This window comes from Perna viridis, chromosome 9, assembly GCF_037379345.1.
Source record: "Perna viridis isolate PV_CMFRI_1.1 ecotype Kerala chromosome 9, ASM3737934v1, whole genome shotgun sequence".
In the NCBI taxonomy this organism is placed as follows: Eukaryota; Metazoa; Mollusca; class Bivalvia; order Mytilida; family Mytilidae; genus Perna; species Perna viridis.
Genome location: NC_142453.1, coordinates 12,571,851 through 12,591,000, shown reverse-complemented (window position 1 = coordinate 12,591,000; position 19,150 = coordinate 12,571,851). Strand labels below are relative to the sequence as shown.

At 32.6% G+C, this 19,150-nt stretch overlaps 2 protein-coding genes across 2 annotated transcripts; both read right to left on the bottom strand.

The window, feature by feature from the left end:
* LOC148606820 (uncharacterized) lies at nt 1-4,826 on the bottom strand. Its single transcript, XM_088544960.1, has 4 exons — nt 4,636-4,826; nt 3,267-3,447; nt 2,259-2,643; nt 1-823 (listed from the first exon to the last, which is right to left on the bottom strand). The coding sequence occupies exons 1-4, from the start codon at nt 4,697-4,699 to the stop codon at nt 233-235; spliced, it is 1,221 nt and encodes a 406-aa protein (XP_088401086.1). The 5' UTR covers nt 4,700-4,826; the 3' UTR covers nt 1-232.
* A 1,683-nt stretch (nt 4,827-6,509) lies between these two features.
* Nucleotides 6,510-9,338, bottom strand: LOC148606819 (uncharacterized). The gene is made up of 4 exons (XM_088544959.1): nt 9,226-9,338; nt 8,178-8,358; nt 7,329-7,713; nt 6,510-7,114 (listed from the first exon to the last, which is right to left on the bottom strand). Exons 1-4 carry the CDS (start codon nt 9,287-9,289, stop codon nt 6,524-6,526), a joined length of 1,221 nt encoding a protein of 406 aa, XP_088401085.1. The 5' UTR covers nt 9,290-9,338; the 3' UTR covers nt 6,510-6,523.
* Between the last annotated feature and the right edge of the window lie 9,812 nt (nt 9,339-19,150).

Sequence of the window (19,150 nt, the reverse complement as noted above, 5' to 3'; positions counted from 1 at the left end):
TCACTTGAAATATTTAATAATATTGCAAAGAAGGATTAGCTATTCATTTTGGTTATGTGGCATTCATTAATACGAGTAAAATGTCAAGCGAACATGCCACATGATAGTCAAATCATCATAATAATGCCCTCTGTATATTCGCAACAATTGTATAAAATTACCAGCAAAAATTGGAACTTCCGCTCGATCGTAAGGTAAAACATTTCGAAAGAAAAAACACACAATGTAATATTTATCTAGGAACTAATGTCATTATTTGATGCAGGCAATCAGTCACCATGTTAAGAGTTCCCACGCATATGTACACGCGATATACGTAGTTTCGTGAAGAGGTTCCATGTGGTCGCTTCAGAAAGACAACGTTCAATTTACCGGTTGAGTTCACAAACACTGAGAACTTGAAATAATGCTTATGGTACTGTTCCAAGATGTCAGTATCCTGTCCTCGGGGTGCATATGCACCTATTGCATATTGGTGGTCTTTTGTCGATAAAATGACAGGTAGGTTGATTGAGTGATACGCTTCCGCTAACCGTGTTTGTGGGTTGAAAGTAAACGCTTCAGTGAATTCATACGTTAGATATAGCGCGGGCGCTTCCATTTGTACATATCTACCATCTTGAGGCCAATTTCCAGCGATTGTAAAATTGGAAATGAATTCAACGCAGTTTGAAATATCATTGGATCCGATGGTTATTTTCTTAGAAAACGTATGGGTGTACTGTGTCCAGTATCCAGTGCGAATCGGACATGGGTTACCATAGTTACAATCGTATGCTGTACCTGATGATGGTTTCACAGGTTTCCAGAATGCAGGATGACTCTGTAAAAGGAAATAAAATTCAGTTCCAAGAATGCGTATCGCAATGAAGGATATATAACGTACTAATTGTTTTCTCTTTGATATCAAGATTTGTTTATTATCTTAAGATAATTATATATTTTCATTATTACCAGTATTCACAATAAAATGCAATACTAATCCAAAACCTTTAGTGCTTAAAATGGTAACTTGTCATATTTTATCTAGATATTTAAATGAAATACATTTAAAAGATATTTCTTTCCAGAAGTTGAGGATATGTTGTTCAACGACTTTTGTACACTGAGTAAGGAATGAATGTAATATCATTTTCAGTCTATGCAAAAATAACCTCAGTTACGTGGTGAACAGAGCGAAAATGAGGAATAACCAACAATCGTTGCTGACACAATGTACAATTTGGTGTTGAAGATGACAGATGTTTGTCGAATAAGAAAGCACATCACTATAAAAATCCAAGACTGAAGTCTTCAAAGTCACTTATCGTCAAATATTCTCTGTAACTGATTTTGGCTTACTTTCAATATCCGAAATGGCACGAATGTGATTTACTCTAAAATCGGGTGACTTCTGCTAAAATCTTGGTTCCCTTGATATGATTTCTCTTCCGTAACCGTGATGACCTGAATGTTTTCAATCAAAACAACCGGTTACTAGGAACCATATTAAACAACTGGCAATTGCTATATATAGACATCGGGCCCTGATAATGTATACGACCTATATAGTCAATTGTTAAGAGCCCCTGTGTTTGAATTGGTAACAGTAATATTACATAAATTCAATCCTAACTGATCATTTGATTTTTTAATTTAAACTTCCCGTTCTCATACAAGCAAAAACACACATAGACATCTGTATGATATTTTTAAAAGAGGTACATTTTAGCGATTTTTAGTTTGTTTATGATTTTGATCAAGGAACACTGGGTTAGGAACCAAATTAATGTACCCCAGATTAAGCGACTAGCGATGAAATTTATAAATATCGGGGCCCTACTAATGTATATGACCGATATAGTCTTATTACGAGCCCTTTTGCCTGAATCGGAAACTGGGTAATGTTCAATTGTAACTGATCATTTCAGGTTAACTTCCTGTTCTCATACAAGCAAGAAACACGTATAACACACAACATGTATGATTTTTAAGAGGTACATTGTTATCTCATATGAAGCTAGAACTATGACGCAATGGCGGTAAACACGGCACAGATCAGCAGCATAACGTGGAGTAGTACTATATAATTATACAAATCATATGCGAATACAAAGTATTGAAATTAAGAGTGCAAGAAGTCGTTAACAATATTAAGTGATGCATATAATTTCTAACTGTAATTGTATTTGAGTTTCCATGAAATATTTCGTATATAAAGTATATATCTTCCCTGTGTTTTAAGGCATTATTTTATAAACGTATATAGGTATACTTACTTGTGTTTCTATGACATTACTTTGTAGATGTATCCAGTCAAGTGACGAGTGAGTTGTGTCTTTTACACCATCACAACTTCCTCCAGCTTCAGTTGGGTTGTAGCATTCGGTATAGGCATTGGTATTACAAGCCATCTGCATTTGTCTGCCGTGATCCCACGAGTTTATAAATTCTTTATTATTCCAAGTTAAGCTATCAATGGCCCCGGCTGTTCTCGTTGATGAACTTATATAAAATCCGTTTTTTGATATTGTCCAACGTCCATCATACCCGTGATTGTCTGGTGGAAGTAATCCTAATCGACGTTCTGTTCTGTGGTGAATTAGGTAATGTTCAACGGCAGCAACATAGTTTGTCCCAAAAGCCTTTTGTAGATCAGGGTATCTGTAAGGCAAAAATGAAACCAAAAGCAAGAAACAAGAAATCTGTGAGCGGCGACTCACTAATAATACACTCCCGCTCCAATTGTTTTCTTTCATGATATACTAAGTACAGAAAATTCCTGTTTATTTTCGACAAACAGGAAGTTGACGTCATACGAGAATGACAAATTATCCCACGATACAACATCTCTGTAGGAAGCTTCGTGTATTATATATGAACCTGTAATAATAGTAGTAAAGATAAAAATGCATACTACCACTATATAAAAGGACAATTCAATTTTTTTTCGGCAAACAGGAAGTTGATTTCATACGAGTACAAAAACGAATCCCACCGTGAAGTATACCTATATAAATCATTGTATCAAATAATTTCCAGAAGCTGAGAATATGTTGTTAAACAAAAAATGTATTACGGAATAACGGAATGACGGACACCGGTAAAACAGTATACTCCCTACTTATAGTGTCTGCGTCCAGAAATCTTGCCTACCTTATTAATTGCATCTACCTTCAACATGTAAAGCAATTTTTGTTTAAGCTCCATTAAAGTCTATGTTAAAGGCTTTCTTTCTCTTTGTTCAAAATTCGAACGGTTTTAGTAAACAAAGTCCATCTAATTACCTTGCTAGATATTGTTTAGAATGAAAATCACCAGAACCCCTCAACCCAGCCTTCATGCCATGTGTCAGCCAGTGTTGTCGAACCTTCTCTATTGTGTTTGCTCCTTGGTCAATTATCTTATGGTTATTATTTGCATAAAACATTGGGTCAAAAACTTCTGGAGATGCATAGTCAATGTTTTCTTAAATGATGAGAAGAAACGTAAGAAATTAAAAAATCTTGAAATAGAAAAAAACAAAAACAAAAACAAAACACCGTACCAACATTAGACCAAAACATTTGTTATTCATGGTAGGAAATGGAAAAGGAACAGGTTTACAAACTAGTGGGACTTTATTTTCAGTTTGAGATTCTTGTAACTTTTTGTTAGCATCTTTTTCAATTATCTTTTGCTTTATTTGAAGCTATGGCCAATAAACACATTTTTTGCTTTTTTTCTAACAATATTTTGCAAATCATATCATATTGTACATGTCCATTTATGTACGTTTAATAATATAGGGTTGGTCATATATCTTTACTTATGAATTATAATATACAAGCGGTGCGTTCATTTTGATTTTTACTTTTTGCTTGTTTAAAGTTTGTAAAACAAACAAAAAAGACGCTGCAATATACTTAACAATTAGAGACAAAGAAATACTAACGATGTATAAAAAGTGCTTGTTCAGATTTAATCGAAATAAGACCACTTAAAAAACAAATGATATATTGGTGTCCATATTCCTATTTTGAAGAAGTAATATTTGACGAATTTGGGTTATGAATATTAACCTCATTTAAGGAGGTAGACCTAGGGTTAGGGACATAACTCACTAAATCAGTGATATGTTTGTATCACATTCAATTTCACCAAAGCCTCTCAAGGTTTCGTTTGAAGCAGAACAAAATGAATCCAAGTTAATTAGATTCTTACATAAAATTGATGTAAATGCTTAATACAAACGTTCCAATGATTTTTAAGAGTTGTGTCCCTTACCCTAAATCTACCTCCTTAAATTAAGGATCACATAAATTTATAAATGAAAATAAGCAGCAACAGAATATTGCACCAGATTATCGTATAAATAAGTTGTAAAATGAAAATAAAGGGCAAACATTTGAAAGCGTTTTGCCATGATAGCTTTTTGTGTGATCGTGTTGCTCACATTTGGCACATATAATCATATATGTCTCCGGATAAACAGATGTATCTTAATCAAGGCTTGGAATATTATACGTTTTTATTAAACGCACTAGTAATACATGAATGGTTAGTTGCAGAACAAATATTTCCTGTCACATTGAATAAAAACTCAACACCAAATCCACTATTACCCAAATACTATTAAAACGCAATTAAATTGAGAAATAATCGTAATGTACATACCTGCACCTTGACAAAACACAGTTACTAAATTAACCAGAATGAAACGGTCTCCAAATGTAAACATAGTTCTATGAAGTCATTGAATTGTTGGAGCTGTTAAGGACAAGGCTAATAGATCTAGACTATTATTGCGTATTTAACAGATAAAACTCACTTAACATTACAGTAAATTCATAAGTCACTAAATCATACACGTCCGGAGGGTAAAATCACGTTTAGGTATATCATGTGTTTTCGAAAACTCAACGTTACCTATAAACTATACATGCTACAATCGATTGACTCTGCCATGAATACGTACATGTATATCATGAAGCCGATTTTAACATCAATCTGGTCACTTATAAAAACATAAGATGTATTCTCCATGTTTTGCTATGGGATACCCCCCCCCAAAAAAAAAAAAAAAAAAAAAAAAAAAAAAAAAAAATAATAATAATAATAGTAAAAAATAAAAAACAAAAGGCAAAACAAAAACAAAAGAAAACAAAAATCATTCAGAACAAAATAAAAAAAGAATTGGAGATACATATTTTTATTTTCAATAGATATTATGGGAATGCTAAGTTTCATCAAATTCCATTCAATGTGTAGGAGGATTTGCAAATAAGTGATGGGCACCCTATATTCATCAAAGGCACAATCTACGGTTAGCTGTGACCTTTCCTTAAAACGTCCAATTAAAATATGAAAAATACATATTTTATATAGTTCATAAATAATCTATCGTGTAAGAGAAGATTTACGTTACGAAGGTACGGACGAAAGGATAGGCTCCCCTATTTGGCCAAATTATCATACCAAATCCGATCTGGTGATGATGTAACATATGTGGATAAACGATAAAGCTGAAAGTCTCAGTCATGAAGCACAACTCTTCAAGCTGAAACAGCATATTCAAGTTTGAATACTAACAATTGATATGCGTTAGGAATATAGTGTAAGAATACAGGACAATGAATCCGGAATCGAACAAGGTAGGTGTGACATGCACGATTTCAATCTGAAAGCCGTTCTAATTTCAGTACTTTGCGGTGCCAATAAATATCCAACATTTCGAATGCCACATCGTTCTGAAACAAACTCGACATACCAATAACAAAAGTAAAAAAGAAGAGGGTTGCAGGGTCAGAGGAAATTCGACCTAGTGAAAAATGCAATCAAAATTATGTATCTCAGCCGAAAAACCCTACCAATATTTTTGGTATACCCTTGTACATTAATGTATGGGTAGATTTCCCATGACTACACACATGTACAAGCTAAACATGAAGCGAAACTGCAACAAACAAGCATCGATCTTCCAGGCTGTAATTGTATATATACTCAGTTCATTCGATAGATTTTTTTATGAAAGCAACAACAGAACAACTGAAGAGCCGGAAATTTTGAAGTTTATATGATTACTACTGTCACTGACGTCATGAAAGTGGGCGTTACTCTTTCAAATTAAGACTGAAACGCCAATCAATGATAACAAAAGATTCATCAGTTAAAGGGACTGAAACAAACTTTGCAATAACCAGATCGTCTCGGACACAGTGAAAAGCAATACCGTGTATACTTAAGCTGCTACCCAAATTTGAAATAATATTTTTTTAAATTATTGATTTAGCATATATGTTGTTTTTGTTTTGAAAATCTATAATCACCCATAAAAAAGGAATTGCTTTCATAAATAAATTAGTAAATACATGACACCAAATAAGAGATGAATATGCTATTGGTTTAACATGGTATGTGACATTCACTAATGTGCATAAAGACAATTCATCATAATAATGCCTTCGATATTAGCAAGTATTATGTAAAATTACCAGCAATCACGTATGGTTAAACATTTTGAGGAGGAAAAAGAAAACCAACACACATCATATTTTTTAATTTTTTATCTTGGAACAAAGGTCATTATTTGGTGCAGGCAATCAGTCACCATGTTAAGAGTTCCTATGCATATGTATACGCGATATACGTAGTTTCGTGAAGAAGTTCCATGTGGTCGCTTCAGAAAGACAACGTTCAATTTACCGGTTGAGTTCACAAACACTGAGAACTTGAAATAATGCTTATGGTACTGTTCCAAGATGTCAGTATCCTGTCCTCGGGGTGCATATGCACCTATTGCATATTGGTGGTCTTTTGTCGATAAAATGACCGGTAAGTGGAGCGAGTGGTATGCTTCCGCTAACCGTGTTTGTGGGTTGAAAGTAAACGCTTCAGTAAACTCATACGTTAAATATAGCGCGGGCGCTTCCATTTGTACATATCTACCGTCTTGAGGCCAATTTCCAGCGATTGTAAAATTGGAAATGAATTCAACGCAGTTTGAAATATCATTGGATCCGATGGTTATTTTCTTAGAAAACGTATGGGTGTACTGTGTCCAGTATCCAGTGCGAATCGGACATGGGTTACCATAGTTACAATCGTATGCTGTACCTGATGATGGTTTCACAGGTTTCCAGAATGCAGGATGACTCTGTAAAAGGAAATAAAATCCAGTGAACGATACATAACGTCCTGATTGTATTCTCTTCGATAACTGAGAAAAAACTCATAATCTAAAAATATGTATTGAATAACAGTTATTGTGTTTCCATGACATTTTTTGTATACGTTTATCAGCTAGTTTACGTTTGATCTCAAGTCATTATTATGTACAACTAAATGTATACGTATGTAGGTATAATTACTTGTGTTTCCATGACGTTACTTTGTAGATGTATCCAGTCAAGTGACGAGTGAGTTGTGTCTTTTACACCATCACAACTTCCACCAGCTTCAGTTGGGTTATAGCATTCACCATATCCATTGGTATTGCAAGCCATCTGCATTTGTCTGCCGTGATCCCACGAGTTTATAAATTCTTTATTATTCCAAGTTAAGCTATCAATGGCCCCGGCTGTTCTCGTTGATGAACTTATATAAAAACCATTTTTCGATATTGTCCAACGTCCATCATACCCGTGATTGTCTGGTGGAAGTAATCCTAATCGACGTTCTGTTCGGTGGTGAATTAGGTAATGTTCAACGGCAGCAACATAGTTTGTCCCAAAAGCCTTTTGTAGATCAGGGTATCTGTAAGACAAAAGAAAATGATATGTCTGTATTCGGGGTCCCTACCTATCCTATTTTATTAAATAAGTATTAATTAAAATCTTCTCTAAATATTTTATGTCATCTTGGTTCAAGCGCCGATATATTTAAGATTGTCTCTTTTTGAACTCAGTGTTTTTTGGGTTTTTTTTTTCGAATTGGAAAATAATTTCCCGGCATACCAATCCTATTCTTTTCTTGCATTTTAGCATAAAACAAGACTACTACGTTTTTGGGCTGAAGAATGAAAGCGACAGAGAAAAATTATTTAGGAATGAAATGACATAGATGATTTGACCTGTTTGTGATGAATAACAAAAAAAAAATAAAAAATTAAAATGCATTTTATTTTTTTTCTTCCAATTAATAGTTAAATGAGTATGAATATGATTAGGCTTTCGATGCCCATTTCAGAAAATCAAAACAAGTTAATTTAAAAAAAATACCTCTTTAGATATTGTTTAGAATGAAAATCACCCGAACCCCTCAACCCAGCCTTCATGCCATATGTCAGCCAGTGTTGTCGAACCTTTTGTATCGTGTTTGCTCCTTGGTCAATTATCCTATGGTTGCTATTTGCATAAAACATCGGGTCAAATACTTTTGGTGATGCATGGTCAATGTTTCCTAAAGTGATGAGATGAAAGTTAAAAAAAATCAAAATCGTAAACTATTAATGAGAGCACTTTCGCAAATATTGATTAAGTCGCAAATGGATATAAAAATGATTTGCAAAAGATAAATGTGACTTTTCTTTTTTTTAATCTCACTTTAAACAAGGCACAATTTGTATGGATTCTTTTTGTATATAACACCCTTGCGGGTGTTTCTAGAAAAACAGAGGTGTATCCTACCGGCACGCCTGGTGCATGCTGTCAGTTCTATTATTTGTAGTCTTTGTTGCTCATCTACTTTTCCTTGTATGTTGATGTTATTTTGGTTACCTCGTATTATTTGCTGTGTGCATCCATTTTCTTGATCTAGTTAACCTGTGATTATCGTTCCCATCCTGGTTCCTTCAACTCTCATTTAAATGTAAAAACACATGAACAATATAGATTCAACTTCAATCTCGAGGGGATTACAAGATTTCTCTACTAGAGATAGTCAAATTTTATATTTCAACACACGAGCTTTAGCGATTGGATTAAATATAAAATTTAATTATTGAGAGTGGAGAAATCTTGTAATCCACCAAACATTTGACTAAATTCGGTTTCTCCAATGAAACTTATAGAAAACTCGGAGAATTTTAACGACCACCCGGTGCTTAAAAAGTTACGTGCATATTGAATTATCGGCTTAGAATGAGAGAAAACAAGATATTTCTTTGTCATTTTGTTTAAAACCTCTGCAATAGAAAATCCCATGATGATACATTTAAAATACCAATATGAATACAATAATACCAATCATATGTATTGCACATTTCGATGGGATCTACACGTGTTTCAAGGAGTAACCTTTATCGAGAATTAACTGTTATGTACATACCTGCTGCTGGACACAACACAATTACTAAATTAATGAGAACGAAACGGTCTCTAAATGTAAACATATTTCTACGAAGTTGACTTATCTATTAGATCTAGACCACTATGTACATGTAATAGATAAAATAAATTTGCTTATTACAGTAAATTCATACTTTACTAAATCATATATGTCCGGAGGGTAAAATCATACTTCATGCTTATCATTTGGTTTCGAAAATTCATCGTAGCCAAAAAATCTGTTAACTGTTCAAACAATAGCAATACATGATACAGTTTGCTGTCAATACGTGTAACACGAAGCCGAATTCAACACTAATTTTGTCACTTCTATTACATGTATTCTCTTACATCAGTATTCTTCATTTTTTATAGAAGCTATAACCATAGCGATATTTTTATTTAATGTCTGTTGGCAAAATTTAATTTGTACACACTTTGTTTTTTTACATACATTTTAGTTTAACAATAGTTATTGCAGTATCCAAGAGAGGTTGTAAATATGCTTTCTCTCTGATTAAAAGTGCTTTAGATCCTACCTTTTTTTCTTCTAGGAAGAATGCATCGTGTCTCGAACATATTAACATTTTTTAAATAACGGTTTTAGTAGAGAACCTTTAATTAAAATAGTTTATTTTTATAGTTAAGAGAGAGACAAACTTGTTGTATTTTCATTAAACTAACAATATATACTTTACTTAAATAAATTGTAATTTTCTGATTACACAGTTCTTGTTTTTACTACAGCGAACCTTAATGTTCTGGTTTTTAATGGTTCATTCGTCCGCTTTTCCACCCACAATTTCGTTACATTTTTCTCTTTAACTAATTATTACAGCCACTGGATATTTTGAATGTTTCAGAAGCTTTATACAGATAGGGCAGGGTTTCAGACTCGTACAAAACAACATCCTATATTATTTATATTTTCAGAATATTCATAACAGTTTTTTTTCTGAATCTACTCGTCATTGTTACTTTACTTGATATTTTGACTTAATTTTTAACCTTTATATATATGTCACAATCGTGGCATTTGATGTATCAACATACTGTTTGAAAAATCTTGTCAAATTGGTTTCTGAAACCGGGACATAATTCCTTGACCCTTGTACTAAATTTTTTTGTTTGGTAAAAGTTTGATATACAGGTTAAATAAAAATAGAAACAATTGTTATCTATTTTAGTATGTCATTCGACCCACAATCATCTGCCCCATTTGGGAAATATTTTAAGAACTTATAAAGATATGTAAGCAACAACACTATAGCTTTACGCGAATATATCATAGCTTTGGATGGCAAATATAAAATATCTAAAATATAAAGTGCAGTGCAAGTTACCTTTTTATGTTTTTTATCAACTCAGTTTAATCAAACATGAAAATAGCTGTTGTGGTGGCTGTTTCTGTAATTACTAAATACGGCTCTGGATGCGCTATATTAATGGTTCATTCTGTGGGCCGACAAAATATTTTCTGTATAAATACAGTCACATGTACAAATGTTAACAAATGCATGAAATTATGCTTGAAACCTATCAAAACATTTTTTTTTAAATATTAGAAAGCGAACTGTACAAAACAAAGGTCCAATGAACGGCAGTCTATGCATTATAACAAACACGATTGGCAGTCTATCGTCTAAATAACAGTAATATGTCATTGCCTTGTGAGTCTTAAAAGATAACCAGAAATGTTAAAAACTTATTAAAACAGATGATCGAAACACTCCATCTTACAACTAATTTATGCCTTAAAAGTTTCTGTTTGGAAATGTGGAGTTTTCATTAAAACCTTCAACCAATAATCTGTCTGCCCTATGAAACTGAAACATCCAGGAAAAAAATTATTTCTTTTCTAAATTAAAGTTCAAAACGCAGCCAAATGCCACATTGTGGAACTACTAAGGTATCCACAGGTTTACAAGCTACTATATGGTAAATGAACTTCGCTTGAAAGATTTTTCGGCGCGACCAATAAATTATGTTCACAAGTTCAAATTTAAGAAAATGCATTTATACTGCAAGTGACATGATTAAAAGAAGTTGAACCTGTTTAGCTTCTCCCCTTTTTAACAACCCTGTAAATAATAACCGGGCACAATATATCATCCTATTCAAAGGTCTATCTTTTCATTCTAAGTTCTACGAACCGAGAATGAAAACAGAGAAATATGCTCAAGCAAACAAGTATTGAAAGAGTAATCAAGGGAACCAAGGTTATAGCGGTAATCAAAAGAATATAATCCAGGGACAAAGACCAGACATGGAAAACAGACACACACAACAAAGAACATAAAGTAACTGAAATCATACATACAAAGTAACAAAAGTAAATGAGCAACTCGGACACCACTAAAAACTGGGAGCATGGGCCAGGTGCACCGATAGGGTAAGCGTCCTCTGCTTTTCTAGAAACACCCACCGAGTTGCTCATAAAAAGTCAAGTCCGGGGTAGACAAACGAGGAAAGGCAAACTATATAATGAACATTGATAAGGATAACATTCGCAATTTGATAGTCATTATAAACAGAAACTGAACTGTTCGATAATAAATTCTTAAAAATGAGCAACGAAAGCTTTACAGTCTTTAATTTCGAAATCGTTCTGAAATGATATTTGCAATTCAAAAGTGATTGTTTTAACTTTGAACGCAGACGGCGTGTGTTATAGGAAGTCTCGCATTTTTCCGTTGGTCTACACATCAGCAATATATTGAGATGTCAGTTGATTGTCAACTAAATCAAATATCATTTAAGAACGAATAGCTCCATCCTTATATGACAAAGACTAAATTCATATCAGTACTCTACAATCAAGAAATTTCCTATCCTTTTGTTTTTAGTTACGCTGCTTCTACGTCTACGTTACAATATTGTTTATTTTTAAATTATATATTAATGTGTTACACCTATATGTTATTCTGTATACTTTATGTTTATTTTAATAATAATTACAATTAAGAACTTTTCTGTCTAGATTTCAGGTAAAAGTGTGGCGCATGAAGGAGAAAACGCGAAAATTTTATTGCATTATTCAAGTATTTTTACCTCATAACCTCCAGAAATAACCATTAGAGCGTTCGTAAAGTTTGCCTTAATAAGATATTTATAGGTCAAGATTAGTTGAAATGCAATATTATAAAAATGGCCGTAACATTTCCAGCACTCTTGCCAAACAAAAGTAAATGAGCAACTCGGACATCACTAAAAACTGGGAGCATGGGCCAGGTACACCGGTAGGGTAAGCGTCCTCTGCTTTTCTAGAAACACTCGCCGAGTTGCTCATAAAAAGTCAAGTCCGGGGTAGACAAACGAGGAAAGGCAAACTATATAATGAACATTGATAAGGGTAACATTCGCAATTTGATAGTCATTATAAACAGAAACTGAACTGTTCGATAATAAATTCTTAAAAATGAGCAACGAAAGCTTTACAGTCTTTAATTCTCTCTCAGTGGATCTTAATGGCGTAAGTGCTTAAATTAGGGACTTCAATAATTTATGCGCGCTTCATGCATGCACTTTTACGCGTTACCGCTCTCTCATGTAACGTCATTATTGATTCTATATATATAACGTCATTCTTCAGTCTTCCATTAAATGTTTATAGATAGACGTCGTTCTCACTACGTACGCTAATATTCTTCTATATCGTCAACACAAGTGCATTAAATTTCATTATAACTGTACATACATTTTGTACATATATATATTTAAATAATATGAAATTTATAAGATTCCGAACTATTGTTAAAGTAGATACTTTGAAGGAATATATTCCAATGCATATGTTTAGAAACCTGTATTCAATGGATTCAGATTTGAGATGGAACAATTCAAATAAATAGTAGCATAACATTGTAACTTCAAGTTATTGTTCATTTCTTGGAAGAGTAATCAAGGGAACCAAAATTCTAGCGGAAATCAAAAGAATGTAATCCAGGGACAAAAACCAGACACGGAAAACAGACAAACACAACAAAGAACACAAAGAAACCAAACCAATACATACAAAACATCAAAAGTAAATGAGTAACTCGTACTCACTAAAACTAGGAGGATGGACCAGGTGCACCGGTAGGGTAAACGGAAGTGTTACTATAAGAAGTTTATTGTTTTACTTTAATTTGCCATTTCATATTTGCTGTCCACTTAGGGACCTGTGGGTTTAAAACTTTGGGTATATAATTAATATTCACAGCCATTCGACATCAGTACTTTTATCTGTGTGAGCAGGCACAAAACAAATACATTAAATATGTTTCTGTCACTTGCTAAATGCAATAATTAAACAACAAAATATGACAATTATGTGAGAAAAAACACTAAATTCCCTCAAACACATTGTAAGTAATATTCATAAGCTGAGAAAATTCCATATGATGTGAAACATAGCGAGTATAGGTTGCCTTACACCTGTCAGGTAAATTTTCGTGGGTGAGTGGCTACCTATTCATCAACTTTTACAATAGCAACTGGTCAGTTTACATGTCCCAATAGCTTTGTAATCCTTTGTGTTGTTCAGATTGGTAACAAAAGAGTGTCATGGTTGTAGGAAAGTCACTGTAATTAGTTTTCTTTTTTTTTACCGTTGTCCACGAAAATCTTTAAGTATCAGTTTAAAGACATTGATTTGGATTTTTAAAAGGAATTTGAACTTGGCAATAATCCTCTAATAACAAAAACAAACGACAGTTACATTGATTGAAAAAGAAATTCAATCACAAGTGGACAATTAAAACGTTTACAGTATATCTTTTTTAAAATGTTGAATGATAAATAATAAAAACTGTTTTGTAGAAATGTTTGTCTCTTTTCCTGCATGATTTACTTTGTTAAATCCGAATTGAATAGGGAGAAAATTTCGTCTTGCGTTTTTTTTTGTTTTTTTTTTGATAAATTTTAGTTACTTTTTTTAATAAGTCATATCTTTGGAAATGATTTTCCTTCAAATACACAAATTATTATTTTAGTCTAATGTCTGAAACGGTTTAATGATTTTCTTAACACTTTACCAGACATAACAAAGCAAGAAAATCTCTACGTTAATATAGCCATGTTAATATAGTCAGGTTATTAAGAAGTTGGACAATCAACATGACAACCACATCGATATTTGGAATACGTATCTAAGAAGCCCTTGTAAGAACTTCGTCTATAAATTCAATTAATTATAGTATTAAACATTAGCCTGTAATACCCCAGGAAGAGCGACAGCTAATTAAAAACACGCGTCATCATATGAAAAACCAATAAGGTATAAATTAAGGCTATGGAGATTTAATGAATTAAATTATTTATCACCTGACAATTCTTAGCGTCCATCCCATTTTAAATCACCTTTGGCACAAAATGACAAGTCAAATATTGATGAAAAGAAGTACTTCCGAGAGCACCGAAAGACATATTTACATTGCATACCAGTACCTTAATTCTGGTTCATTTTATTAATTTGACTTTTAAATTATGTTTGCTGTTAGCGATCCACTTAACGAAAATATAGTTGATTTGTATTTGGTTAGGAAAAAAGGAAACATTCAGTTGCGTAATTTTATAATGGAAAAAACTAATTCATTCAATTACATGGTGACATCATAGTGTGTTTAAGCGTTTAGTAAAAGCGTTACACGACTGCTTGTCAAAAGATGATGCTATATTTGCTCAGTGTGACAACACACACTGAGAAACTAATTAAACCTTACTCGATACGTACCCAAAAGTTTGAACTAAATCATTTATATTTTTATCTTTCCGAATTGTAAAGAAAGAAATATAACTTCATTTAAAAATTTATTTAAAATTTTCATGCCTACCGGAACATCGATTCTCCGCACTGAGGCTTTTAACAAACATTGGCACAAATAAAACCTTTCAATTAACTGATCATGAGAATAAATTTAATTGCAAATAGTAAACCTTTCCCGAACTGTTGATTTTGCTTCCAAAGAGTCCAATTTAAAGCAAAGAAGCACCAGTGACGTCCAAATAAGTAGATATTCTGAAACTTGAAGTGCTCGAAATCGTTCTGAAATGATACTTTTCAAAAGTGATTGTTTTAACTTTGAACGCAGACGGCGTGTGTTATAGGAAGTCTCGCATTTTTCCGTTGGTCTACACATCAGCGATATATTGAGATATCAGTTGATTGTCAACTAAATCAAATATCATTTAAGAACGAATAGCTCCATCATTATATGACAACGACTAAATTCATATCAGTACTCTACAATCAAGAAATCTCCTATCCTTTTGTTTTTAGTTACGCTGCTTCTACGTCTACGTTACAATATTGTTTATTTTTAAATTATATATTAATGTTTTACACCTATATGTTATTCTGTATACTTATTTATTTTAATAATAATTACAATTAAGAACTTTTCTGTCTAGATTTCAGGTTAAAGTGTGGCACATGAAGGAGAAAACGCGAAAATTTTATTGCATTATTCAAGTATTTTTACCTTCATAACCTCCAGAAATAACAATCAGAGCGTTCGTAAAGTTTGCCTTAATAAGATATTTATAGGTCAAGATTAGTTGAAATGCAATATTATAAAAATGGCCGTAACATTTCCAGCACTCTTGCCATATGTTACTTAAAGTTTTTAAATTGATGAATTGAAAAATTCTCGGAATTGTGCTTGATTTACAATTAAGTTTTGAAAGATTTTGTATAATCCCTATTACTTCTCTGATTAAATATAATTGTACAAAACTGTACTTTATGCCTAAAATTAACATTAAATTTGTATATTTGTTGCTGAAACTATCTCGAAATGTTCCTTTCATAACATCTTTTTGAAAATGAATTATATGAACAGAAAAAATCATATTCATGCTTAGCATTATCTCAACTTTTTTTTTATGTTTTATTTTTTTATATTTTTTTATTTTTACAGTTGTGGATATAGTAGACGTGTTGTATGATAGCAACTACCACAGAGATGATTTGCCAATCAAAATTAACGAAAATGACAAATGTGAATAAAACAGAAACTAAAGGTTTATATTATGATTATTTAACGTCAAAATTGCTTATGTGATAATTGTTGTTTCAATTAAATTTAGTCGAATTAATTTTGTTAGGGATTTGCGAGTATGTCCAATACTTTTCTTCGTTATAGTTGGTTTGATTGAAAGTCTTCTTAAGCTGTAATTACAAATAACTTCACTAATGTCTTATTCATTATTTGTCATTTTGTTGCAAAACTTCCATTATTTCTTTACCCAGAACCATTGATCCTTACACATCCTGGTATTTCACTGAAGTCTGAAGAATAAATTAGCATAGCTATGCTTGATCATTTTGAAAAAGAAAGATTGTTGCTTCTCCTAAAACCTCCAAATGTATTGTTTAGGAAACACAGAATTAAAGCATTCCATTCATGTCTTTGTATTTTGTCAAGGAATGATCAAGGGAACCAAGGTCAATAAACCTTTTAAATCTTACTTTTATCATAATCTTTCAGTTTTGACTCGTTGGGAAAAAAACTGTGATATGCTAAATTTATGAATTCATAAATGAATGAAAAAGTAAAATTGAGCAGGCATTCAGAGTATATGACTTATAATTAATAATAATAAGTTTAGTTCAAATTTATTATGTTATGTTTATTAAAAAGTTTCCCGAAAACCGAAAGAAACTTCTGTCAATCTAAAAGGTTCAGGGAACGTCTTTTTCACAACGGGTCGATTGTGAAGCGGAAGTCATTATTGCCCGCATGCGCTAAACTTACTTTCAATTTTGATTTAAAAGGAACTAATTACCACAAAATAATTTGAGAGGAACTAAATACCACAAAATAATTTCAGAGGAAAACAACGTAAGAAATTTCGAATAAATATTTGTTCGTTAGGAAAATAATATACAAAAATGCGATATGATATCAAGAAAAAGGTCATGTCATAATTCACAATGGCATATAAATTTTTTGGAATATACAAAATGTACGAAAACTGTACTTTTTGCCAAAACATACTTTATCTGTTAGAAATTCAAAAGGTCTCAAGCTTATCTGATATGATTTAATCTTGAACAGAAAACTATTCATATTTCATATTTTTTTAAATGAATGAAAATATAGGGTTCCGATCTCAATTTTTTAAAATATTTATTAAGAATTTAATTTTGTTTATGAAGCTAATATCAACATTTAACAGACACCTGAGAATATTGGCAAACACATGTTGTCTTTAATTTTTTATAGTTACCTTTTGACTTTTGAGTAGCAACATACCAACAAAACCAGCCTATGGGGTATATGTGTCCCAACTGATGCATTACTTAAGAGTTTAAAGGATGTTATTGTGCAACTCATGAATATCGAAACAAACCTGTTAAATTTTCATGAAAATTAAATTGAAACAAAAAGGTTCCAATTCTTAATTAATTAATCGAGATTTATAATTAGGAAATTTGAATTTCCCGGGCCTATGGGCGCCACTATGATCGGTTGAAATGTGACTTCACGAAGTCGGTTTGTAAAGTGAGAGTAAATAGGTAATTGATTACGATGTCCCAAAAATCGCAAATTTGGGACTTTCCCCTATAATTTCAACCCAAATTCAGCAAATGTCAGACATCATTGACGAACAACGGAATTTGCAGCCAGATGACTAGTATTTGTAAGGAAAATCTTATGACTACTTCCAAAGAATGTTCGTGTTGCTATTCAAAAAAAAAAACTTTTAAAACATTTCCCTTTTATCATTCGTGCCATCGTAAGCTAGGCAAGTCATCATGTTTTGGTGATTAGATAAAAATAATCGTAGAAATATTTACGGAATATTCTTTGCTTACATATTATTTGCAGTACTTGCATCAGTACCAAACCGATTTAGTGACTTCACAAGCCAATCGGAAACTATCGGTAAATATCAATAAAGTCTGACTATGATCTTCCTTCAGATAGGAGAGTTCTGCAAGATGGCTATCCACTTATATTTCAAGGATTTCGAACTTTGCATAGCCTTGAGCATTCTACATAAGCGCATTTTGCATTAAAGGTTATTTTTTTACGTGGTGGGATTTATCATAAAAGCCTAACTTAATGCGAAGGTGGTCCTTCCCTTTAAGTTCTAAGAACATTGATTTTGTCGAGAGATAAATGATGCTTTTTTAAAAAGTGCTTAGACAGGGCTATGAATCAGTCAAATTAAAGACAGCATTCGAGAAAAGTCATTTTGCCATCACGACTGAAGCATTTCAGAAATTATATCTGATATTCTTTCTAGCTCAGCCTTTAGTAACTTTTCAACCTTACTGGACTGAGCAAAGACATTGCCATTACCTTTCTGATTTCATTCCTTGTATTTAGTGGCATTTGTGTTGTATCTTTTTGTGTTAGTTTCAACTGCTGTAAATGTCTTGATTTTATGAGTTCTTGTTTACTGCTTGGTTTTGATTGGTATGGTCTTCCAGTATTAATTTTCTATGAAGAACTTTTGATTGACCTTTGTTTTTATGTCCATGGTGCTAGGCAAAAGAGCATAGTGTTGTACCCATGTCTATCCTAAATTTTCATGATATGCAAATATAAAAAGAACAGAAATACTGTGTATTAATACTAATTTCATTCATTCTTCAGTGGTTTTCAGTTTGGTATAAATGAGTAACGAACAGGAAAAAATATATATATAAGGGTCTGAAAAATTCCCAACGATGTTAGAAATGTCAAATTTGGGAAGCAAAGTTTTGGTCGTTCCCTCCGCGGGACTCGAACTCGTACCGCTGTGACATTTATGGCAACACTGCCTGCACTAAGTCCAGCGCCCAGCTTCGCAAATTTGACAGTTCTAACATCGTTGGAAATTTTTCAGACCCTTCTATAAGTTTACGTTATCTTCCCTGTATCAATTTGATCCGATGAATCAGTGTAGCGAATAGTCGTCACATTCTGAGACGTTATATATATGTATATATG